The 27,744-nt window shown below is 34.7% G+C and overlaps 1 protein-coding gene across 1 annotated transcript in view; it reads left to right on the top strand.

The window, feature by feature from the left end:
• PLPP4 (phospholipid phosphatase 4) overlaps window positions 1-27,744 on the top strand; it is a 191,451-nt gene that overhangs the window by 50,364 nt on the left and 113,343 nt on the right. Inside the window, exon 2 of the mRNA XM_051981554.1 lies at window positions 10,151-10,259. Within this exon, the coding sequence (XP_051837514.1) occupies window positions 10,151-10,259 (109 nt within the window). The remainder of the gene's footprint in view (window positions 1-10,150; window positions 10,260-27,744) is intronic.

The following is a 27,744-nucleotide window of genomic DNA, read 5'->3' on the forward strand; positions in this document are numbered from 1 at the left end:
TTAAAGATACCAAGTAGTAGAACTGGCACTTGATTCCGAGTCCTGTGTTCTTTCCCTTGTCCTTTCAGAGAGGGGCACACCTTTTTTATCCACTTTGATTGTGAAAGATTTATTTTCTTTTTAAAGAAATTTCAGACATCAGTGAGCAAATAAGGAAGACATTTTTGTGTCAGTGAGCTTTCATTGGCATCCTTGAAATCATACCACATGGACAGCCAAGACCTAGTCTAAGTATAAAGCTTGGGGAGCTATTAGATGCCAAGATACCTAATCAATAGACTTATCCTAATTCTCATCCCCATTCCCTAGCCTAATAAAAAATGCAGTACAGTATGCTCATGCCAAGCGTTGGAGAATTCTTGATTGTACCACTCGCTGCATTTAATGCCCATTTGCAAATTTATTCTCTTGTGTGTGAGAGAGAGAGACCAACTCACTGGAGAGGAAAAGTCAATAGAGCAATTAAAAAGCATGCTTTGCTTCTTAGTTTTCTCTTGATAATGCCTCTTTTCCATGTCTAATTTTTTTCCCTTCAAATTGAAAAACAGTAATGATTTTCCCCAACCCTGAATTACTTTATTGGAATTTTGTGTGGGTGGTGAATAGACAAGTGGGACTCCTTTGTGGGGGATGAAGCATAAAGGAAGTTCATCCTTACTCTTCAAATGTTGCACTCCATATCTTCCCATTCGTTCCACTGTGCCCTATGAAATCTCTCTTCCATTTTGAACATTCTCTTCATTTAAAACCTTTTCTTCTGGTGCTCATTCCATTTTTTTGCACTTATGAGATCTGGCTTTCCTTGAATGATATGTTATCCTTTGCTATCCTTTTCACTATTGGATATCCCTCTTTTCGTATTACTCCTTTTGCTCTTCTACTGACCCACTTTTCCCAAAATAAAAGGGAGATTCTTGCCAATTATCATTTCTACTCAGAGTATTCTGCTATCATCACTCTGTAACCTCTTTTCCTTTGGTATTTATTCTATCTAAATTTATACACTAGCCCCCCCAAAGCAGTGTACCTCCTTTTTCAATGAATCCAGTTCCTTAGTTTACTTCCTCTGAACCTCAACTTCTGTACTTATACTAGAGACTTTGCAAAGCTCATTTATGTTCCCTCCAAGTTCCTAATCTTCAAATCCCTCAATCTGTTCAATTCCCTTGACCCATTCCTCCACTTATTATTATTAATAATTATTTATTTTTTAATTTATTCAATTAATTAATTAATTAATATTAAGAGAGATGGTACACTCTTTATCTTGCTGTAATCCTATTGTCCACTTTCCTGATCAACAATTCTGATCGTTATATCTAGTTATAATCTACTTATTATACTCTGTTATCAATCCTACTTCCCCTACACTTTCTTCCCAACCCTATTCTTCATCCTTACCATGACCTCAAAACCTGTTGCCTTTTAGTATTTTTCCAGGTCATAACACCTGTTCTGACTTTTTACTTTCCAATTTCATCAGTTAACTATTTCTCATTTCTGACCCCATGTTCATTTATCCTACTTTATCAAATCCCACACCTAACATACTTTTACTATCTGTTCCCTTCACAATCATTTGTGCTGCTGAGAAATCTGGCGGATGTCACATAATGATATTAACTGACTTCTCTACAAATTCATGTTACCCAATTTCAACTGAGTCTTTGCAATATGGTGATCCTTTACTCTGGAGGTATCAAAAACAAGGGCATTGTACATCAACAAGTGTTGTCTGACTAAAGTTATAATACAATTGGGAAATGTTTAACAAAATAAGTTAAAAATAAGACAGATCATTGATGATGTTAATTTGTGATTTTATAAAACAATATGCTGTCCATAGGGATCCAGATAGACCTCACCTCATACTTTATGAGAAAATTGAAGCAATTTGCAATTTCCTTTTCCCATCTTATACCCATTTGACATCATCATCATCTGCTGTGTCTTCTTTAATTTTAATGATGAATCAGGAAAATGAATTCAAATCTAACCTCAAGTACTTTGTGAATTTTGGCAAGTCATTTATCCTGTGTCTGCCTCAGTTTTCTCATCTATAAAGTAGGGATAATAGCACCTACATCCTAAGGTTCTTTCAATGATAAAATGAGATAATATTTATAAAGCTCTTAACACAGTGTGGATGCTTAATAAATGCTTTACTTTCTCTTTCCTACTTCTTTTTCCATTAGAAGGTCCATTTGAACAATGGAAACTTAATTTTAGCTAGAAAGTCCAGAAGAACAAAAGGATTTGTGTCCTTTCAGGCAGGATTTTAATTATCTACCTTCCAAGTATTGTCATCTCCATTGGAAAAAAAACATAACTGTTTAAAAAGAGCTATTTAAATTTCTGAGACACCCAGGGTCTTCTTATATGCCCTTATAAGGCATCTTTCATAATGAGCCTTTCCATAAGGGCAGTATATAATAAGTGGAAACAAGGCTTATCATTCATTATTTAATGGTTGAGAGGCAGTCTGACTTGACAGAAAAAAGGCCTTAAAACCAGGAATATTTGCCTTGAAGTTCCCTTTTCACATATTGTAATCAAACTTATTATCACTGTAAGTTATACAAAAATTAATATAGTCACTGGTTCCTAATAGATAACTTGTAATTTTTCAAATCCATCCTCTCAATGGAGATATTCACCTAATTACTTGATACCAAACTGAAAAGAGAACTCTGTTATCTTCATGTAATTCCAGGAGAGCTTAGGGGAGAATCTCTTTGCAGTCATCTCAAGCTGGGGTTAAGTTGCCCAAAGGAAATTATTAGAACCAAGAGATAGCCAAATTTTCTTAGTTTACTATGAAATATTAATTTGGCATCCTTTCCTGCCCAAAGGGAAGAAATAATTTTTCTGCTTTAGTCTTATTTTCTGTTTCTATGGTCTTATATTCCTTATATTCCCACTTCACTTTTCCTTCTCCTTTCCTTTATTTCAAGTATATTTTTAAATGATTCTCTGTAGCTTAGAAGCTTCCATTCATTTTGTTCAGTATGTTTTAATTTGTTGGTAAGATAAATAGGTAAAAACAGATTTAAGAAGGAATTAGATATGGACTGCTATAGATAGAGATTTAAGGTAGGAATGTTTTGCACAAATTGTCATAATATCCTTGAGTTCTCATAGCACATCTGCTGCTATTCTTCCTGCCCTCCAGGGAATTTAAACAATGACACATATGGCTTGTTGTTTATTATCAAATGATTTCCGAGAGTGAAGAAAGAACAGGTAGTGCCATATTGGTCTATATAACGAATATACCACCAGTCCTATCCTCATAGGTAGCTACTGAAATATGACTGATTGGAAGTTTCTTTACATTTTTATGTAAGCCAACTTTGGGCAAAAAATATTTCTCCATATTGTTACCAAACTGATTTTAGCCTGTTTGAAGAAGCCAAGGCTCAGGAAATTTAAGGTACCTTGTTCAAGATCATTTAGTAACTAAATGGTGGAATCAAGTCTTAAGAATGAAAGAAAAAAACCAAGCATTTTTAGCTCACCTGGACAATTGCACTTTTGATTTCAGAAAGCATCATTATTAAAGTTCCTCCTAAAGTTAAAAAAACACCTGGTTAAGATTGAAAGCAACACAATTAGACGTGAGGCTTTTCATCTATGAGACATACAAACACATACATCTCTAATATATATGTATATATAAAACATATCTTATATCTTATATATCTCTTATATATAGAGAGAGATGATAAATTAATATTTGCTCTTCTATTTTACCATTCTAACAATGTAAATAGAAAAAAATGCATTCTTTTTGGGACCAGAATCCATTACACTCTTAAAAACTATTGAGTATCTCAAAAGACTTTTGTTTATATGTGTTAGATCAATTGGTATTTAAAAAACAGTCTCTCTGGGGAAAAATGTATCTAGTAAATACTTTTTAAGTTAAATTAGTATTAACATTTTTCTTTGTCATTTTATTAATTCTACACAAGCACCAAAGTAATAAATAAAGCCCTGATTTGTAACACCAATTTCCAAAATGTAAATGCTTACACTAAAAATTTAAGTCAGCTCTTGTAAGCTTATTCAAGGTAGTTATACATACCACTGGTAGCTCAGAATCTACTGAAAAGATAACATGGGATGACAGGACTTTAGAGTTTCAGAAAATCTTCAGTAATCAATGTACTCATTTTACATTTTACAAATGAGAAAATTGAAGTCCCAAAGAAATTAAAAAGCCATGAGTAACATGTGAGGTCATTTAGGCAGAAAATAGTAGACTCAGTTAAACCCAGGTTCTCTGACTCTAAAATTGGTGTGCTGCCATCTGGGTTTATGAAACAAGGTTGAAATGAGGGATGTAAAGCTGAAAGAGGGATGTAAAACTATGAGCTTATAGAAGGATAAAGTGTTTTCAGTTCCTTTTCCCCGATCTCTTTTCCTAAATGTGAGCTGTAATTTCTTGTTGCTCTCTTAGTGTGCCTACCCATATTGGTCTGTTCTCCCCACTTTTAAATTTTTTTGATTGTTCATCTTCTCATTGAAAAATAATGTTTGCTAAGACTATATGTAGAATAAGTATCAATAGTCTCTAAACAAGATAAAGGAGGTTTTTCTGTGAATAAAATGAATGAGAAGTAAAATACATGGAATTCATGACTTTTTTCATAGTCTATTTTGGCTATTTATAAACTTTCTTTTTTGATTTTGACTATTACATGTATTTAAGGTTAGTGAATAAATATATATTTAGATAGGTAAGATGTTTACTTCCACATTTTTGTATCCTTACTGACTACTTGGTGAGGTAAAAAGCACTCAACAATACTTGCAAAATTAATTCACGCATTTGTATATTAATTTTAAATGTCAAGATTTTGATTTATATTCTTTTTATTGTCATAATTCCTATTTCTATTTCTCATGACAGAAGTTAAAGGAATAGCCATCACAAACTCAAAGAACTCATCAAAGTCCTGTTTTCAGGAAACAAGGCTTTTTTTTTCTCTGTTCCTTTAATATTATTCACTTCTTTTTGTTCTTGGAAGTCCTTCTCTGCTTCTCTCTGCTCAGCTAATGCTCTCTCAGGTTCTTTGAGAGTGCACTTGCCTCCCTGTCTGGGCTCTCTGATGTGAAGATTGAATGGTGAAGAGAGGCAGAGGGAAAATGTCTATTTGTCTTGGAGTTTTTACTCCCAGAGGAGCGCTTTGATCGATGGATCCTGGCTGTGGTTACACTGAGTTACTGTCCAAAGAAGTTTCTCCATAAACAGGTTTCAAAATAACTACCTTGCCCATAAATAAAACTTAGGAGAAAAACAGGAAATGTATTGGCTCACTGTCACTGTGGCAGTGTACTGGGAAGAAACATGAGTGAAAGCCAGGATACTCTGTGTGAGATGGAGAGAACAGGCTAAGATTGAGGGCAAATGCTGGTTAAAGGACAATTTCAGTGAATCTCAAACACAGGTTTGTAACATTCCAAGATCACCTCAGTATGTATATGTACATATATATATATATATATATATATAATATATATATATATATATTAACAAAAGTCAGTTTAATTCATTTGATTAAAAACAATCTTTTGTTTTTTGTTTGCAAGAGGGAAGGAAATGGTGATAAAGAGACAATGGTGATTTAATAAATTTGTCCATTTTTCTTTCTTCCCTTCTTCCCTCTTTCTTTCCTTCCTTCATCTTTTTCTTTTTTCTTCCCCCCTTCCTCCCTCTCCCTGCATCTTTCCTTCTTTCCTTTCTCTTTTTTTTCTTTCTTGCTTCCTTCCTTATAATGTCCGGGTTAGCTCTCTGGAGGGCCTCAAGATCAGTCAGAATCTTTTAGGAAGAGAAGTGAAGGAGGCAGGCAAGCTGTTATAAGGCTCGATAAAGATGGATCCTGGACTATGGAGTCTGGAGCCTGAAATCTTTTCTCCTCAGCATACTGCGGCAGAGATAGTCTGACCTTCTCCCTCAGCCCTCCAATCCTTGCCTCTGATTACCTCATCACAACACATTCAGCAAGTGCCAATCATGAGGAGAGCCATCATATCACCATATGTTTATAGAACCATTATCACACATTGAGTAGGCAATTAGCCTAAGTGTTCTGCTGTCTTAGACTCAAATACACCCTTTCAGGGTTCCAGCCCTCTATACTTCCTTCCTTCCTTCCTTCCTTCCTTCCTTCCTTCCTTCCTTCCTTCCTTCCTTCCTTCCTTCCTTCCTTCCTTCCTTCCTTCCTTCCTTCCTTCCTTCCTTCCTTCCTTCCTTCCTTCCTTCCTTCCTTCCTTCCTTCTCTTCCTTCCTTCCTTCCTTCCTTCCTTCCTTCCTTCCTTCCTTCCTTCCTTCCTTCCTTCCTTCCTTCCTTCCTTCCTTCCTTCCTTCTTTCCTTTCCTTTCCTTTCCTTTCCTTCCTTCCTTCCTTCCTTCCTTCCTTCCTTCCTTCCTTCCTTCCTTCCTTCCTTCCTTCCTTCCTTCCTTCCTTCCTTCCTTTCTCAATGTCCTCCTCTTTCTCTTCCTCCCCCTTCTTATTCTTTTTCTTTCTTCCTTTCTTTCTTTCTTTCTCTCTTTCTTATTGGGTTCCTGCTTTATATGGGATCACACAGCTAATAAGTGTGTGATCACAGCTTTGAACTCATGAAAATGAATCTCCCTAACTCCAGGGCCAGCACTTTGTGCACCATAGCAACACCTCAGCTGTGTCACCTATTTACTCCCCCTTTTAAAGAAAATGTTCAATTATAATTCTGTTTTAGAGGAATTGAGGTCCAAGGTTAAAATAATGGAAGGAAAATGGGAAAGTGCCGAGCAGGAAATTTTGCTATGAACTATGGCCAAAGATAACTTGAGTACACTTGGGCAAACAACTTGATCTTTGAGGGTTTTAGTTTCTTTCTCTGTAATATCAGATAAATGTAAAATGAGGCTAAATGAACTCTCAGATCCTTCCTAGTTCTGACATTCTTTGATTCTCTGATGTTGTCAGTGCCTTACCCAAGGTCATATAATGCAGAAGGCGTTTTTAGATATGACTATAGTCTAGTGCTCCTGACTTGAAATCCAGAGCTCTTTCCACTGCAGAAATGAGGCTCCATCTGTGAGAAAGATGTTTGACAGGTGCGTTTAGAAACCTTTGAAATTCTGAGATAGAAAGAGTGATTGAGACACAGTGAGGAAAGGCACTTGCAGGGATCTTCACTGTTGATGGTGATCCATAGATTATTACTACTTAAACTCCTTAAAGGTACAAAGATTTTAGAAACAGGCTTGGGGCATTTTTATGTGAAAGACTCTGATTTGTGTATGTTTGTATGCCTGGTGTGTGTGTGTGTGTGTGTGTGTGTGTGTGTGTGTGTGTGTGTGTGACAGAGAGATAAATAGAGACAGTCACACATATGTGCATGTACTCCCAGAAAAGAGACAATGAAAGAGATGAACAGAAAGAGACAAAGACACAGAGACGCACACATACATACATAGGAGGGGAGGAAAGGGGGGGAAGGAGGGAGAGAGAGAGAGAGAGAGAGAGAGAGAGAGAGAGAGAGAGAGAGAGAGAGAGAGAGGTTGAGAGAGAGGTTGAGAGAGAGAGAGAGAGAGAGAAGAGAGAGAGAGAGAGAGAGAGAGAGAGAGAGAGAGAGAGAGAGAGAGAGAGAGAGAGAGAGAGAGAGAGAGAGAGAGAGAGAGAGAGAGAGAGAGAGAAGAGAAAGACTGAGAGACAGACACAGAGAGAGGAGAGAGGGAGGAGGGAGGGAAAGAGAGGGGGGTAGGGAGACACAGAAATGGACAGAGAGAGAGAGAAATGTTGAGACCAGTTTTATTCTAGATGTAAGACAAAGATAATAAGTAGTTTGGTGTGCTGATAATTCAGGGTAACCACATTTGAGTCAGCCTGATCTTGGATATGTATATAAATGGTTCAAGAGGACAAAGCCCAGGTTGACCAGCCTGCCCTTTCCCCTGTCTTATGTTAGTTTTTCCCTTCCCAGGAGGATTAGTGCTATCTTCACAGTCCAGTTAGTTTCAGCCTAAGTTCTGTGAATGGCACTCGATGGTGGGGGTGGGTGTATGAAAGGGCAAAGAACTGAGATGTCTAAATCCATCTGGTCCCTTGTAGCAAAACATATTGGGATGTTATTTTCTCTCTCTCTCTCTCTCTCTGCATCTCTGTCTCTCTCTGTCATTCTCTCTGTCTCTCTCTGTCTCTTTCTGTCTGTCTGTCTCTCTCTCGCTTTCTCTCCTTCTCCCTCTCCCTCATTTTCTCCTTCCTTCTCAGAGGACCTGTATTTTAAATTAAGCTCTGTCGCTTATTATTTTGGTGATGTTAGGCAAATCATTCAATTTCCCCAGGACTCACTTTCCCCATCCATAAATGAAAGTTTTGGACTAATCCCCATAGTTGCTTTGAGCTCTGAGGCTATGCTTCCATAATCTCTTCCTCTCCTTACTCCTAGTTTTTTGACTAGCATAATTTTATGAAGGTCAGGAAGAAAGCAATTTTAAGTTTTAAAATCAGAAGTCACTCTATTACCCAAAAGATCTTCTCTCCTATCTTTATTGTCTCCTTTGTACCCACCCTTTCCTCCATTATGTGGCACATAGTTATTTTCTTTAGAATAAGCAGATTGGCTTGAAGTTTTTGTCTGGTTCCAAGCTTCTTGGTGGCCTTCATTGCCCTTCCCTTGGATTTCCAGGTAATTACTGAGGCAAATCAATGTACCAAGTCCTAGGTATCTAGCTGTTGGTGGAGTTTGGGGAAAGTATGGAAAAATTCAGTGCTCTTTAAAGTGTGCTGAAACCACTTGTGCTGATTCAGTGTTGTATCCACCAAATCTTGTGTTGCTTGATGTTATTTCCAGATTTTTCAGTTTTGTGCCGGCAAAAGTCAGGAAATGTGTGCTTGGCTGCTAACTTGATCTGTGAACTTCAGTGAGATATATCATCATTGTGGGGCCTCAGTTTCCTGAAAGCTGCTACTCAGTCTTACAATAAATGTGGATATGTGTATTCAGTGTGTGTATGTATGTATGTGTGTATATACTATATATAATATATAGTATTTCTATACATGAAAATACACACATGCACACATGTTTGTGTATATATATGTGTGTGTATATTACTATATAGTTATTTATTGATACATACACACACAGAGACACAGGCATATATGCATACATGTCCAGAACACCTATTGAGATTTAGAAAAAAGTAATGGGACTATGTTTGTATGTATGTATGTTGGGCAGGTAGGTGTGAGGGACACAGTGCTTAGAAAGACCCTTCTTCCTAAGTACAATTCCAATCTAGACACTTACTACCTGTGTGACCTGGGTAAGCCACGAAACCTGTTTGTCTTAGTTTATCAATAAAATGAGCTGGAGAAGGATATGGCAAACCACCCCACTCTCTTTGCCAAGAAAACCCCAACTGGGGTCATGAAATGTCAGACTTGAATGACTAAAGCAACTGAACAACAAGAACAACCACAATTATTTGTGTCCGTATGTATGTATGAGTATGTGTGTAGATAGACAGACAGACAGATAAACATACATGCAGACAGATAGCATGTAGACAAAGATAGACATACATAGAGACAGATACCTAGACAGACAGACATGCAGACAGATAGATATACAAATAGACAGACATACAGATAGCCAGACATATAGAAACAGATAGACATACATACAGATAGAGACTAAGAAGTCAGATAGACATATAGATACATAGACAGACAAATAGGCAGAGAGACAGACAGTCACACAGGTTCCATTGCTATTCCCTAAATCTCTAAATCTATCTAGGTTTTTTTTGCTAAGAAAATGAAAATCCACAGCCCAGAGAAAAGTGTTGAGGAACTCAAGATACCACAGTTTGTTGGTGGTGAGGATGACCCTAGAATTCAGGTTTCCTGAGTTTCTGAACATTGACTTAATCTTACTTGTTCACTTCTTTTTTTGAGAGCCAGTTGCTTTAAGTGGGTTTCATTATTCTCAGAGGCAGTACCCCTCCCCTAGGAAGACCTTGACTCTTTGGGCCAGGTCCCCAGAAGTGTTTTTTTTAGTGACTTTGTTTGGAGTCCAGCACCACCTCATTGAAGTGCTAGTAGGACATAGTGGTAGATCAGGTCTCTTATGACTCTTTCCTTGTTTTCTTCCAGATTCACAGAGTTTTTGGACCCATTCCAGAGAGTCATTCAGCCAGAAGAGATCTGGCTTTATAAAAACCCATTGGTGCAATCTGACAATATACCGACACGTCTCATGTTTGTAAGTATTGGGTGATTTCATGGAGCATTTGATAGCCCTCTAAATTATAAATCAAAATTTATCTATTTGTTTTTGTATTTGTGATTTTAACCTCTGCTAAAAAGATCTGGGGAAACTAGTTAAGAATAAAAGCTTGTCAACTCTATTTAATTAAAACCATAGAACCCAAGAGTTGGAGGGGATCTGATAGATCATTCAACTTAAAATTATGAGTGAGCTATTAGGAAATGTAATAAATAGTAGCTGTTCAGTACTTTGGGAGCAAAGACAGTGTAACAAAGTATACGACACATTGGCCTGGAACTCAGGAGATTGAGTCTGGTACCACTCTGCATTGACTATGTCTGTAGACACACACACACACACACACACACACACACACACACACACACACACACACAGATTTGTAGACATAGCCAATCCATTCCACCTTTACCACAGCCATATCCCTTTTCTCTTTTCTTGGTTTGGTAGCAAGATTTCATCAGTCCAATGAATTATTGTCATATAAACTTATTTTATTGCAACTTTTTATATGTGATTTATAGTTGCCTGAAATACTGAGAACTTGATATACTTGCCCCTGGACACAAGTTAGTATACTTAAGAAGATTAAACCATAACTCTGCCTACATAGTTATCCATTTTTTGTTTGCTTGTTTATTCATTCATTCTTTGGAAGAAGATGACAAAATCTGTGATTTCTTCAGCATAGTAAAGAAATCCCTTTTACCAATTCAGCTTTTCTTTCTGGATAAAAAGGAATTAAAAGTGGCTGTTTTATGCTTGCATGGAGTAAATTCCCAAATATAAAGATTCTTCCAATTATCACTAACTAAAGTGATTTTATCAAGAAAACCAAAGATGTTTTGCTTTTTAAAACCCAAAACTATTTTCTGTAGAGGCATTTAAAACATTTGGCTCAATCACTTTGGCAGTTAGTGGCACATGGTTTAATGCTGTATAAACAGAAATAGTCTTTGGGTTATATCTATTTTATAATGTATAATCTCAGACAGTTGCTTAGGAAAGTGACAAGCTAACTGACTTACTAGGGCCAGACACCAAGTATATGTCACAGCAGGGTCTTTATTCCAGGTCTTTTGGCTTCAGTGACCAATTCTCTATCCACTCAGCCATGTTGCCTATCAACATCATTTATTAACATTATTTGATGAATTGCATTTCATTGGGCCCGTAAGATTTACTGCGAATCTATAAAAGTACAATGAATGAAGTGTGTGAATTTCTAATACCTATAATATAAAAGTGAACATTATTTTTCAGTTACAGGCCTTCCTTCTGGCAAGGCCAGTTCTCTATCCACTAAACCATGCTGTCTCTCAAGGGCTCAGGTTACTCATCTGTGAAATGAGAGGACTGGTATATAGGATTTCCAAGTCTCTTCCCATTCTAGTGTTCAATGAGTTTATATATGTCCAGAGTCAGAGAATGTCGAATCTATTGTTAAATGTTGGTAAGGAAAAATGTAGTAGATAGTGAACTGATCTTCTTATCTGTTGACCCTGTAAGAAAAGCATGAAATTGTGGATGAAATCATAGCTAGCATAGATAAAAACTCAATATCTCCAAAGTACAAAATTTAAATAGTGTATGTATCTTACCAACTAAAAGGGTTAGAATTTAAGAATATCTGAAAGGACCCAAACACATTTTTACATTAATAGAAGTGCCCATTCTAAAGATGAGTAACTACAAATCACTCTTGGTGTCCAGGGCAAAAGCCTTCCCTTTATGATTAAACTTGAAGGAGGAGAAGTGATATCTTTAGGATTTTTTCTTGGTCCTTTATACAATATTATTTATCAACCCTGGTTCTATCTCTGCACAACCATTACTGCACAGTCTAGGACTGGGTGGGAAAATACCATAAGAAGATATTGGGAAATTTTGTTTTTTCCTTTCCTGTTTTCCTTTCTGCTAACCTGATGCATATAGATTGTGTTTAATTTTCAAGGGTTAAATTTTGAAGAGTGAAGGACTCAGTTCAAAATAACCCACTAATTTACACCTTGAATTCTGCCAACTTTTCTATGGTAGATGAAATTTCTAATTGAAAACAAAGAAACAAAACCACTTGTTAGGTATAACACAAAGACTATTTCTATTTATACAGCATTAAACCCCGTGCCACTAACTGCTAAAGTGATTGAGCCAAATGCTTTAAATGCCTTACAGAAAATAGTTTTAGGTTTGAAAAAGAAAAACACAGCAAAACACCTTTGGTTTTCTTGATTTTATCAGTGATAATTGGTGGTTATTGGATTTAATTAGTGATAATTGGAAGAATTTTTGTATTTGGGAATTTACTCCATGCAAGCATAAAACAGCCACTTCATTTGTTTTCTGATAATTCCTTTTTATCCAGAAAGAAAAGCTGAATTTCATAAATGTGGGGGGAGTAGAAGATGAGCACTCTGCTGTTCAGATTGTATTTTATTTTGTTATGAGTCCTGTGATTGAGTCCATTTCCATTTCAATAACACAGGTTATCTTGAAATCAAAACTTCAAATCATGTCTAATCAAATTAGTCTTATTGCTTTAATCAGACAAACCTTGTATTTGTCATTTATCTCCATTTCAGGACTCTCAAGCTGTAAAACATAATTTGAGAATTAATTTCCATGCCAGATTGGTGGAAATTTGTTACAGAGTCCTGGATTTATTAACAATGAACTTTTTGAAGTCTAGAGACAAAAGCCATGAATATTCTAGCTTCAGACACAAATAAGATGGGAACGCATTAGCATGTTGGCAGCTAGTAGAGAGGAAGCACTGAAGGAGTTTTTCAATGTTGTATTTTTTTCTAGGGATAGAAGTGTATTCAACTTGGTTGTATCCCCAGCTCTTTGATTCTTTTAATGAAATAAATTCAATCTCCATTTTGTAATACTAGTTGATAAATTTCATTCAGTTGGGCCCACAAGATTTAGTGTGTATCTATAAAAACATAATCAAAACACTGCATAAAATTATATATGTAATATGAAAGTGAAAATTATTTTTCAGCACATAAATTAAATTTGGTCTACTGGGTACCATTAATCAAAATGATATTAAAGATATTCTTTTTGCCTTTCATACATCCTTTATAATAGCCCAGATGTGTAGTTGTCAGATTTAAATTAATCAGACATATTTTTAACAAATGATTAATTAGCAGTATTTTCTCCAGGAGCTGCAAACATCTTTATGTTATGCCTTAAAATTGGCCACATCATCAACTGATTAAAAAAATATAGAAATAAATCAAAGCTAAAAGAAATGCTAAAAATAAGAGATCAAGTACATTTGATCCAACATTTTGAATATAATGTATTTACACAAATTTCTGGTTCAAAGAAATGGTATGTGGGCAAAAATAAAGAGTTAACTCAATAACTATTTCTTAGAGAAGTGTAATCAATGCAAAACAGTTGATTCAATGAAAAAGTCAAAAAAGCCATATGCTGCCTGAGATAACAAATATTATACTCAATTTCCTTGGCAAATGGAAAGAATTTGAGATACCACTAATTTAGAGGACAAACATATTTACAATGTATTATAGGATGTAATATAGGGTTGTAATTAATTATAAGTAACATAATTATAGACATAACAAATATGAGAATTATTACCTACTAAACACAGTTATAAATAGTTAAGGAGAAAACAAGCCTGCTAAATATATTTAAGAAAGAAAGCAACAAATAGAGATGAAATGAAACAGATGTACAAGTCTTTCTAGAGTCATCTATTTTGTCAGCATTTGGATTCCATATAAGTGCTAAGGAAATATGAGGAAATTAGTTTGGAAAGAATTTATAGACCTCATACCTTCTGTATCAGAGGTAATACAATTTTCAAGGCCTTCAGACATCACTTTGTAAGACCTTTTGGAGAATAGGATTTCTAAAAAATGGATAAAAGTATGGATGCAGCTATTCCCAGAGAGTAAAATCCTCACTGCTAATCCAAATCCCATGTTTCTTATGTCTATATAACCTTCATGAAAGTAGTTTATACGGTGAAGGTCCCCAGATGAGAATACATGAAGGCAGCAGGCAAGTTTGCACAGACAATATTCTATAACTGATTATATATTCAGAGTAATACATTTACCAGAAAAGTATAGAAATATCAGTGTGTTTGGCATTTGTTGATTGTAAGGGACCATTTGGTTCCCTACAATAAAATGCAATTTTATTGGCTCTTCTTAAGCAAAGTAATTCCCATAAATATGTTAAAATCATGCATGCTATCAAGACCATAGAGACACTTTTATTATATGATCCGCTGAGTATGAGCCTCAGGAAGACACCATAAAGGGAAACATATGCTCACCAAAGGTGATTTCTGTTGTGATGGAGAGGGCAGAGGGAAAAATGGATCGTATATTCATATAGTGGTTCTCTCCATGTTCTTGTTTATGGACTATATTGTATTCATTTCATCAGTCCCCAGAACCAGTATCTTAATGAGATCTATGATTACCCTAAGAGTTTGGCTTTGCTGACTGTTGTTGGCCCAGTGTCTGTGAAGATCCAGAGGAAGGCAGTCAGTACGTTGCCAGGCTTCTCCATGGAGAGCTTAATTTAGGAAAGAGAGGGATTGCACAGGTTAAGAGGATACATGTTGTGATTAACAATGGTAGAAGGGCTACATGTGCCACAGATCACAAACATTGAAATAGAAGACCTAAGAAATAAATATATTGGTGTCTTATATTTATTTAAATTATTTCTATTAAAACAACAAATAAAGCATATTTTTGAGTGCAGTTTGAATTGATCCACATTTTTTCCCTTCTTGGGCACATTAACATTTTGGCCGTTTTAAAGTTTGAATTACTTTCTCTTCCTTTCCCTTTCCAATCACCTCCCCCTTTCTCCCCCTTTTTTGTTCCTTTTTGATAACTAGTCTTACTGGTTTAGTATTTCCCCAATTATATAATTGATACCTTTTCAAAATTGAGCATGGGTAACTTGAATGATTTTACAATAGTATAATCCAGCAGCAAAGTTATTTCAAAAAAAGTTTATTAAACGCCTACTGTGCTGTATTCTAGGGAGATTATAGTAGATGACAGACATATTCCCTATGCTTATGGAGCTTGTGGTCTTGAAGAAGGAGGGAAAAGAGATGTAGAAAGAATGGTAATGCTAAATAATAAATGATAAATAAAGCCATTAGAAAAGTGAAAAATAAAACAGTAACCTAGGTCTGAGGGGAATGGTCTTCGTCAACAAGGTTCAGAAGAGAACCATCAAGTAAAACATCATGAAGAGACAGAACTTGAAATGTAAAAGATTGGTAGCAACTCAGTAGGTAATGGGGAGAAGGAGGGCATTTATAACATAGGCAGCAATGGGAGCGGGGAAGCAGAAAATAGGATAAATTGTGGGAAACAGAGTCATTCAGATTGACTACTCCCAAGAGTATGTGGAGAAAACATATTGTGGGTATCCTGAATGCAAGGTAAAGATTTCTTTGTCAGCATTAAGAGCCATTAAAGATTTTTGAGCACAGGGGCAAAGAAATCATCTTAAGGATCATTTGCTATTTTGCTGCTGTTTTTCGCTGTGTAAGAACACCTTTGCCAAAATGTGATGAATCTTTTTTTTTAATTTTAATTTTATTTTATTTAATAATAACTTTGTCTTGACAGAATCCATGCCAGGGTAATTTTTTACATCATTATCCCTTGCACTCGCTTATGTTTTGTTTTTTCCCCTCCCTTCCTCCCCTTCCCCCCCAAGATGGCAAGCAGTCCTATATATATTAAATATGTTGCAGTATATCCTAGATACAATACATATTTGCAGAACCGAACAGTTCTTCTGTTGCACAGGGAGAATTGGATTCAGAAGGTAAAAATAACTCGGGAAGAAAATAAAAAATGCAAATAGTTGTGATGAATCTTTGATTTTGGGGAGTTCTTTGGCAATTCCCTTTACTCAAGTGGATCCCAGTCCTTAGGGCAGTCTGAGACCCATAGAAGTTAAGTGAGTTGTGTTGGTTTTCATACCTGGAAAGTATCAAATGATGAATTGGAATCCAAGTCTTTTCTGAATCTAAACCCAGTATTCAATCTATCTGGCCTCAGTGCAATGAAAAAAGATGGTTAACTTTCATTAAAAAAGAGGCTGCACTCTTTAAAAAGGCAGCAGAAGATCAGAGGGAATATTTGACCCTAGTTAAGATTCCTTGATTTCCCTCCTTTTGTCAAGAAAGAGAGAGCATACCTTTCTTTTTTCATCCATATTCACAAAACGTTAGTTGACATTTTCCATGTTATTTCCAAGCTGTCAATAGCTTTTATGGAATATGTATCTTTTATTATATCAGAAAGTCTCCAGTGCCTCCATTAAGGATTTATCAGGATTTATTCTCTTCCATTTCAAGACTGTCTTCTGCTTTAGTTATTTTATGATGATGCCTTTAGTATTAGCTTATTTGGTAGGATGTCCATCTTTGTAATTTCTTTGATATGAAATCAACAAGCACATCTAGATTTCTAGATATTTTCAAGAATACATTTCTGGATCTTTTTTTAAACTAAATAATCAAGATATCTTCTATCTACTCTTTTATTGCATTCAGAAGACATATTATTATTGACACAGTCAAAATATATATTATTATTGAATATCAACAATATTAATAATGATAGCTAAAATTTATTGCTATTTTTACTATTGGGGGGTCTTTAATTATATTAGTTCATTTGATCTTCACAAGAATCCAAGGAAGTATTTGGTATCATTATCCTAATTTACAGATAAAGAAGCTGAGATTGAGAGATTTTTTACTTAGGTTCAGATTGTTAATGTCTGAGACAGGAGTCATATTCAGAATTCCTGACTTTTAAGTTCAGCACTTTATGCAGTAGCATGATAAATATGGAAATATATTTAGAAGAATTGCATATGTTTAACTTCTATTAAAATACTTGCTATCTAGGGGAGGGCAGTGAGAGGGAGAAAAATTTGAAACACAAGGTTTTACAAGGATGAATGCTAAAAATTATCTTTGCCTGTGTTTCAAAAATTTAAAAAAAACCCCAATCTATCCACATAGATTGGCTATTATCACTTTGATTATAATTTAGAAATAATATTTTACATTTATAGTTTAAGGTACTGCCTAGGAAGTCAAATACTGATGGGTTTAAAAATTTGAACAAATATTGGCAAAGGAATATTATGATAGACAATTTAATTTTTATGCTGAAAATTCAAACAATGTTACAGCTGGAGGGAACTTGAAAGAAATCATTTTAGCTCTTAAAAAGTCTAAGATATTTTTACTTTTCTTTGTGACATGATATAATTATTTGCTGGTAGCAGAGAATATTCCTGGGGGCAATCTACAAATGCAAAAGTGATTTTTAAATATATTCTTTATAACATACCTTTTGATGGAATACTTAAAATCAACTAGGAATTCTTTGTGGTCCTGTTTGTCCCTCACCCCAGAGGGAAGTTCCCCTGTTTAGCATTTATACATAATTTGCAGCTGCAGCAAATAATGAGTAAATCTCCACAAAGGGAATTATCCTCTTTTTCTTCCTTTTATTCCCTTTTTCCTATAATATCACTGAGTGTCAAGGTATTTCCAAAATAGTCTGGATATTAGAAAATAGCAAATCAATATTTCAGTGGAATGAACCACTTTCTACTTATAGAAAATGTTTCAAAATTTGTGTTGCCACTACTTTCACTTGTTTAGTCAATGAACTCCTCCTAGAGTCAGGTTTAGTTGCTTACATAGGTCATTGCACAGATCAAATTTGTTAATTAGTAAGGAAGCTGTTTACTCTGCACCTGTGGCCTTCTCATCCAGACTCCGTGGTAACCCTGGGCCCTCATTCATAACCAAGGGCAAAAGTTGCCTCGAGCTTCTATTTTTCTGCTCTTGTTTACCCGATGAGAAAGCACAAATCACCATTACTACATCCCCAGAGGATCTGAAGAGATAGCTTAACAATTTTTTTTCAGGAAAAGAATAAAGTGACCAGATGAATATTTTCTCTTCTACCCCTCAAAATAGAATAAAATCATGTAATAATTATGTAGAATCAGAATGTAATTAATTTTTTTCTTACTATGATGAGAAGCAACAGGACATAATGGAGAGAAGACTAACTTTGGAGTAAGAATACCTGGGTTCAGTAGCTGCCTCTGATGCACACTAGGTATCAGTGCATCCCAGATAACTCTCTACGACTCCGGTTCTTAATGTGTGTGTGTATTTGTGATGGATTACACAAGCTATGTGTAATAATAACATTACACTGTATCCTGCCATATGAGTGAGTCTAGCTTCCCATTTAGTTGCCATCCAATGCACTAAGATAGTAATCCATTAAACAGTACATATTATATATAATATATTATACATATAGCCATATACATGTACATACACATAATATATAATGGAAAGAAAGGGAAAAGATAGTCTCTCACAGTCTGATATATTATGCAAGCACCTATGTATAAACAAGCTATATAGACGCTAAACTGAGGATTTTCTCAGACAGAAGTTATTAGTAACAGGGGAACTGGGAAGGATTTTTAGATAAGATTGGACATTTAAGGAATCCAAGGGAAATAAAGGGAGAGATGAGGCAGCCAGGCAGTGAAAATGCTTGAAATTAGGAGATGGAATTGTCTCGTTAGAGGAAAATCAATGAAATGCATTGTCGCTGTATCACAGAGTAGGTGGAGGGGAGTAAGAGGTAAGAAAGCAGAAAAATAGGATGATTTGAGGTTATGAAAGGTTTTAAAAGTCAAGCAGAGGATGGGATTAGCTCTAGGGCACAAACATACAATGAATGAACTAATGTTTACTTCTTAGGAGCTGACATTTTTGTGGAAAGAAACAGAAAAATATAGAGCAAATGATTTCAAGGGAGTTATAGAGTAAGAGTACTAATAACGGAGCGGATCAGGAAAAGCTTCATGTAGAAGATAGTGCTGAGCTAAATCATGAAGGAGGAGAGACATTAAATGAGACAGAGGAGAAGAAATACAGGAATGCTAAGATTGGCAATTGGTTGGATGTGTGATGTGAAATCAAGGAAAGTCAAGGAAAATGGCAAGATGAAGAACTTGGGAGAAAGCAAGAATGGTGGTACCTTAAATACGGATAGGATATTTTAGCAGAGGCTGCGTTTCAGAGGTCAAGATGATGAATCTGTTTTGTTTGTATTGAATTTAAGATAACTATAGGACATCCGGTTTGAAATGTCTAGTAGGCAGCTGATGATGTCATTTCTTCAGTTATCTAACATATATTCAGCCAGGCACTCTGATATAGGACTAAATCTCAAGTCAGAGACTAGGGCTGGTCATCTCTATAAAGATGACATGGCTTTAGAGAAAGAAGGGAATCCAAAACAGGGCTTTTAGGGAACTTGCACCATCTAGGAGAGGGTTATGGATGATGATGGCAAAGATGGCAAATAGCAGAAAAATAGGAAAAGAGAATAGTATGGCATAGGAAGCAGGAGGGTCATTAGTATTAAATATAGAAAACATTAAAAAGGATGAAATCCTGGAAAAGACCATTAGAGCTGGCAATCAAAAGATCATTAAGAAACTTTGAAAACTTTCATAAGAGCAAAAGATCAATTCTAACTTACTCAGAAAAGTTAAGTATAATCTTAAATGAAAAAATAAAAACAAAAGAAGACATTTAACAATTGGAAGACTTTTAGGTTTTGTGACAAAACTGCAGAATTTAAGAGAAAATTTGGCATATAATATGCAGGAAAAATATAAATATTAAGGACTAATTATAAGGTTCACAATAAGGCCAAATCATTTACTTTTTATATATGAAACTATTACCAGTTATTGTTATTTTTATTTGTGTAGTTTGAAAATCATGATCTGAGCTGAATATGGTGGGGTATTTCTAATACAGTGAAATGAGACTATGTGGGGAGAGATAAAAAAGGAGCAATTATCTCTAATAAATGAGGCAAAAAAGGAAAAAAAAATCGATACAGAAGAAGTTTGTTGGGGAGTGGGTATGTTGTGCTGAAACCTTATTCTCATCAGGAATGGGTTATAGAAGGAACTATATATATGTATGAATGTATGTATATGTGTATATATAAAAGTTATAAAAAGTTTTCTAAATTCATAAACGAGAGGGGAAAAAGAATAGGATTGGAGAATAAGGGAGGGATTCTTGGAGGGATGGAAAGGCTAAAGAATAGGAGGGCAAGGTAGTGAGTAGAAGTAACATAGAAGAATGAGGTGAGATAGGAATAGGGCAAGAAAAGTAATAAGAGAAAATAGGAAGGAGGAGAATTTATAGCAAATAATTATAGCCTAAAATGTGAATGTGATAAATTTGCCTATAAAGTAGAAAGTGATAGCAGATTAGAAATTTTTGTGAGAATAATGAGGAAAATAGGAAGGAGGAAAATAAACAAGTAAGTATAGCTTAAAATGTGAATTGAATGAATTCACCCATAAAATGGGAACAGATAGTCAACTAAAAATTTGAATTTAATAATATACTGCTTTCTGGAAATATAAAAATGAGAGAAATACAAATATACATAAAGATCAGGAGTCACGTTTATTATGTAAAAAAATCAGGAATAGTAATCATGATCTCAAAGTTAAAGCCAAAATAGATAATCAAAAGAAAAAATAGGGAAAATATGTCAGCCATATTAATCAATATTGTTTTAGACCATTTAAAATAACTAGACAATGTAAGGTTGGTATATTGCTGTGAGGTGGATGATGATGAATTGATAGAGTCAGAAAAATATGGAAAGACAGACTTGTGAAGGAAGATATTATCCACTTTCAGAGAAACGTAGAACAAATAAACATACTAAGGTTTTACATAAATATATATGAATGTATATATGTGTATATATATATATATAGATATGTATCATAAATATCTATATGTGTACATGTAAGTACATATGTATATATGTGTATATTTAAACAATGCACATACTGTATAAATAATATATATAGATGTATATACACAAATAATGGTTATTGTTTATCCTTCATTTTCTAAGACTATAATGACATTGAAGAAGTAATGATATACAAGTGAATTATATTTGAGGGTGGAAGGGCTTTGCAAGATCACCAGTCTTACTTTCTCCTCCAGAACCATCGGAGTCCAATAACCAGACATAAATCAGGACAACTGGAAATGGCTATGGATGTAATGGGAGACTTTGGCTTTTGTAAGCTAAGCTTTTTAATAGGTCTCAGTTTGACTTAACCACCCATGCTTATGGCTAGTTAAGGAAAAAAATAAGGCAAAGAATGCCCTTTTTGCCAAGTTTAAAAAAAAAAAACCATCTTCAGGTCTGGCCAAAACAATAGCAATTGCTATTTATTTTTATATGGAAGCAGAGCCAGATTATATCTCCTTATATATCAGTATCTATATCTATTTATCTATTTAAATCTGCACTTAATTGTAGTCTTTTGGGGGCAGGGTAGAGGGAAAATAAAGTAAAACTATACAGTAGAGAAGAAAACAAAACCTACAAGAAAGCAAAGAAAAATGGATAGCTTCAAGCAAAAAGTATAGTATTCATTATATAGGCTCCCTTGAAATGAAAATTTATTGCTTTATATTTTGAATCCTCTCTTTTGTTCTGCTCTGTAAAGGCAAGACACAGTTCCTTTAGGTATGAGTGTGCAGCTTGTCTTTCTATCACAGGTGCAAACTTATCTCACAGAATTTCAGAGCTGAAAAATCTCTCAGTGGCTACCTAATCCTACCCCTAAGTGGAAGGTAACTCCAGTGTAACAAAATGAATAAGTGGTCCATTAGAAAACTTTCAAGGAGAGAGAACTCATTCGCCTCTGGAATTTGCATGTTCTTCTTTGGGTCAGTGCTCATTATTAAGGAGTTTTCCCTAGCATCTCATCGTAACTTCCAATCATTGCCCCTAATTCTTCCCCTGAGGATCCAATAGAACAAGTATAATCTCTCCTTCACATAAGAGCCCTTTAAATATGAAGACAATTATTATGTGTTATCCTTACTTCTAGTTTTCTCCAGGCTAAGCTTGCTCTCATTTTTCATCATCCTGGTTTTCCTGTTCTGGATACTCTCCAGACTCCTTCTAAATGTCCTTCTTAAACAGAAACATTAAGAAATTGAACATGGTATATTAGTTGAGGTCTGATGAAGGCAGAGTTCAATGGGAATGTCGCTTCTCTATTCCTGGAAATTATGCCTCTCTTTCACTGTCCAAGCTTGTATTAGCTCTTTTGGCTGACATATCACATTGTAGATTAAAACTGAGCATCCTCCATTTAACCATTACATTGTTTTTCAAAACAACTGATAACTAATCACATACTTTCCCATTTATATTTGTGAAATTGTTTTGTGTTAAGTATAAAGTTTTTGTTATTGTTGTTGCTTTACATCTATGTCCAGTGAGTTTTATCTTAGATGCAACTCAGATTTTTGAAAGAATTGAAGTCAAACTCACTGGTTTATAGTTTGTAGACTTTTTTCTCTTTAATTTTTGGAAATTGGGACATCTCTGTTCTTCTTTACTCTTGTGGCACTTCATGATCTTTCAAATCTTATTGAAGAAGTTGTCAGTATCTAAGGAAATAATTCATCTAAGCTAGGTAATGTGAATTCATAATTTGCAATTAGATGTTCTCTTATCTTCTTACTGATCTTGAATATCTATACCCCAGAAGTCATATTTATCATATCATTTCCAATGCAAAAGTCATTTTCCTTGACAGAGAAAGCAGAAAAAAGAAAATAAAAACTGAGTATCTCTGTCTTCTATTTATTAATATATTGTCGTATGCTCACTCCTCCCTTCCATTCAAGTAAATATCCTATTCTTCCTTCAATCTTCCTTTACGCAATTATAGGTTTTAAAAAATCCTTTTTTTCAACTTTAAATGTCCTTGCCAGCCTCAGTTTTTTCTGACTTTTAAAAATTCTGATAATGTTTTTACAAGATCTTTTCTCCCAATAATTCCTCTCATTTTTCACTTCAGCAACCAATTCCTCAAATCAGAAACAAAAGATTGTCTACATATTGTTCCCATTTTGAAGGATGAAATTATTATTAGGGCAAGTTGAGGAATTGCTAATTATTCTGTTTTTGGCTGAGAAAGAATAATAGCTGATATCTAGATAACTGAAGTTTCCTATCATTACTCTATTAAACCCCTATGCCATGGTTGTAATTTATTTCTCAAACCTCTCATCTGTTTCCTATTTATGCTTAGGTGATCTGTAGTACAGATTTCCAATGACAAAATCACTATTTCTTCTTTACCGAAATATTTCCTGTTTCTGGTTCCTGCTTTTCTTCATGTGCATATACTTTCTTAGTATGTGATGCTCTCTCCTCTCCTACATTTACCCATTCTTTTTCTTTTGAATATAATATGCTTATCCAGAACCCCAGGCTCTTTCTGGGTCTCATTTTATCAAAATTCAGAGGTACCTTTGAGTTCCAATTTCCCTCTTTGGTTTAGGACTTTTCAGTTTCTTTTATTTGTTGTCCAAACTTTCAGCATTTTGTGGATAGAAATGAGACTAGAGAATTTTTTTGGCTAAGACCCTGAATTTGTTTCATATGAATTTTTGGGTTTTTCTTCTCCTTTCTTTGTAGCTTTTCTATATCATATGTAATTGAGAAATGAATATATATATACAGACACACACACACACACACACACACACACACACACACACACACACACACATCTACGCCAGCCCTGAAGTCAGGAAAACCAGAATTCAAATCCAGCCTAAGACACATTTGCTACTAGCTCACTAGAGACCCCCAGGTAATTTAACGCTGTTTGCCACAGTTCCTGTAAAATGAACTGGAGAAGGAAATGATAAACTACTCTAATATTTTTGCCAAGAAAACTCCAAGTGGGGTCAAGACAATAGGACACAACTGGAATGACTCAAACGACGACAAAGGACTCATCCTTTTTAGCTTAAAACATTGATTTAATTCTTCACATCCCAGAAAATATATTCTTGCCATAATTATTAGGTGCTCTTGCCAGGAGTCTGCCATCCCCATGTTTTAAGGCATGGCTCAGAAATCCAAATTAAATTATTAGATACAATCTTTACTGAAGAATAAGTAGGAGTTAAATGGGTTAATCAATTGACCAGTGATACTAACCAATTCACCATATGGTATGTATTTCTTATTTTATAGTAAATCACCTTCATCAGTTCCATTTACATTCACACGATTGATACTAATGAAGGGAAAGCTAACACACATACTAATTTACATGATCTTTTTGTGTGTTGCAGCTAGGATGGGAATAGAGTTTATTGTGCACTTTTTGCCCCTATTGTAAACATCAGCCACTTAGTTATATATCCTAGGTAATTTTTGTTTTTTGTGTGTACGTGTATAATATGCTTTCATTAAGTCATCCTTTCTCTCTCTGTCTCATTTTTATTCCCATTTTCTAACCCAACATATATTTATCCTTGCTATCACCCACCCTAATTTTTAGGGAAACAAGTTATATCCCCAAAAGATTTCCTTTCTCTCCCTACTTCTTGTTGGATTTCAACAGTTAGTAGCAATAATCCAGAATTCTCACTTGGAGGACAATTGAAGAGGTGTGCATATATTTAATTAAATACAGGTTATTGAAATTAAAGGGAAGAATTAATCAATATTTATACCGATTTAAGTTCTTTTCTGAGCACCAGTCTCCTTACACCACATGATGACTTAATCTGGATTACCAAAGTTTATCACATCTTTCTTTCCTTCCCCTTCTTCACTTCCCTTCTACCTCTGACATTTTAATGGTAAAATACTTGATAAAAAAAAAAGACTTATGCAAATGACTCTATTATTTGTTATTCTTATGTGAAATTGATACGTGAGGATATAACTGGATCATGTTGAGAAAGAAATCTGACACTGTACAAATGACATTTGAAAGAAAGGAGAAGAGAAAGAATCCTTGTAAGTAGACATTTGAATCATTGGGACATATGGAATATTGTTCAGCGTTTCAATGAATTCCTCTGCTGACAAAGCTGAAGGGCAAGAGAACAAGATGGGAAAGAGCCTGAGGGCTTTTTGAGTTTGAGGGAGCTTCCAGCCAAGTCCAAGGGATTGCAGCGTGTCATTGTGTATGCTAAAAATGGACTAGGAAGCAGTTAAATGGCAACAAGAGAAGGTAGAGGTTTAAATCTATGTGGCAAGTCAAATATCTATGGGAATGCCTTCAGTGAGGAGATGCTGAAGATACACAGAAGAATTAGATCTGCTCTCTATGTATGTTTGCAAGTAGCAAAAATAATTATAATGTATGTGATATTGTAAGGTTTGTTTAACCCTTTCTTTCTTTCTTTCTCAAATGACCTTCTTGCAGAGCATATTTTACCCTTTCAATAGAATGGAAGCTTGAGGGCAGTCACTATTTATTTTTTATTTTCTATCCCCAGAACCTTGCAAAATGGCTTGTACTTAATACATTTTACTCAACATTTTCCATTATAATCATTGAGGCATTTATTAATTGCCTCATATTCCAGGCACCATGTTAAGCACTTTATAAATACTACTTCTTTTGATCCTCACAACAACTCTGGGAAATTGGGGTTATTATTGACCCTCATTTTATGTGAATTTATGTGAATTTTGTTGGAGGAAGCAGGGAGGAAAATGAGTCTTGTTTTTAAATACTCTAATATAAGATTTACACTATTAACCTCAAAAACATTTACATAGTGCCTTAATATTTGCAGAAAATATTTTACAAATATTTTCTCACTTGATCCTTCCAACAATCTAGGGAGGTAGCAGCTATTATTATCCCCATTTTTAAAGATGGGGAAACTAGGAGAAAGAGAAGGTAAATACTTTATCTATGGCCATACAATTAGTAATTACCTAAAGCAGAATTTAAATCAGGTCTTTTGACTCCAAGACTCTCATGACTACTAGCTAATTAATTAATATTATTATTGTTAGGTATGTGTATGTAGGGGCAGCAATTGGGATTAAGTGACTTGCTCAAGGTCACACAGCTAGGAGAAGTATCTGAATTCAGATTTGAACTTAGGTCCTCCTGACTTCAGAGCTGGTGCTCTATCCACTGAGCCATCTAGCTGTCCCCAATACCATCACTATTGAGGTAATATTAGGAAATAGAATTGACTCTTAATGAATAAATGCCATCTATCAAAGGGAAGAAGGGTTGCAATTTGCTTTTACATAACAAAACTAGTAGTAAGAGAATTGTTCATTTTTATGTGAGAGTTCTTATAACTGTGCCAGATGTTGAAATTGATCTATTATTAGTATAGATTTATATTAATATTGGGGCATTAAATGATGGAAAAGAGAGGGGGAGATCGGCATTTGATTGGTAGGTTGCCTCTGAGAACCATTCCTCACAACATGAACAGTCCACAAAAGAAAGATCTTTTGTGCTAGTCTTTTCCTGGAACTAATTTATTAATTAGGTTTGCTTTATGATATCTCAGATTCTACCTTTCCTCCCTAAATTATCTTGTCTTTCTGCTGTCTATGTTTTGGTTATTTATATGGGCTTCTCCCCCAACAAAATGTAAGTTCTGTGAGGGCAAAGTTTGATTTCCTGTATTTGGATCCAGGCACTTTACCCAGCACATATTAGGTACTTGATCAGTGCTTATTTATTAATTGATCTTTTTGTGTCTTAAAATTTAGTTTATAATTAGTGCTACTACAGGACCTTGTAGCAGCTCCCTTCAGTTTGTGAATTATACAATTTAAGAGGATCATTTACAAATTATTTTATAGATCTGGGCAATGATAAGCATTTTCACAAAGCAATGACTGCAATTTGTGGATGGATAATGAATTGCAGTCCTCCTTTGGCAAATGCAACTTATATTGGGCATCATTCTCCTTTTTTAATGCTGTTCCAACGTTTCCTAGACTAGTGATTATTATTATTATTTTTTTTAGCCTCAGGACTCCTAAAAATTTTTGAGAATCCTTGGGAACTTTTGTTTATGAGTGTGATATCTATCAATATCTACTAATTTAAATAGGTAAAATTTAAATATGCTTATTCATTTAAATATCAATAAGAAACATGCTACCTTTTAATATGAGTAGCCTGCCTTATCAAAATTGTTATGTTTTCCTAGATAAGAAATTCGATAAGAAAAAAAGAAATTTTAAATGTTTTTTTGGAAAATGTTTTAATATCTGGCTTTATAAAAGATTCCCTTACCTGTTCTAGCATTCAATTGTGATATATTTTTTGATTGAAGTGTATTGAAAACATTTGGCCTTAAACACATATATATCTGGAAAAAGGAGAAGTATTTAATGGATAAATGACATTTTAGTATTATTAAGTATTATATTTATTTGTTATTTTAAGTACTATTTAGTGTTATTAAGAAAATAGTTTTGACCTTGTGAATTGTCTGAGAAGCTATAGAGGA

Source organism: Antechinus flavipes, chromosome 2 (assembly GCF_016432865.1).
Source record: "Antechinus flavipes isolate AdamAnt ecotype Samford, QLD, Australia chromosome 2, AdamAnt_v2, whole genome shotgun sequence".
Classification (NCBI taxonomy): domain Eukaryota; kingdom Metazoa; phylum Chordata; class Mammalia; order Dasyuromorphia; family Dasyuridae; genus Antechinus; species Antechinus flavipes.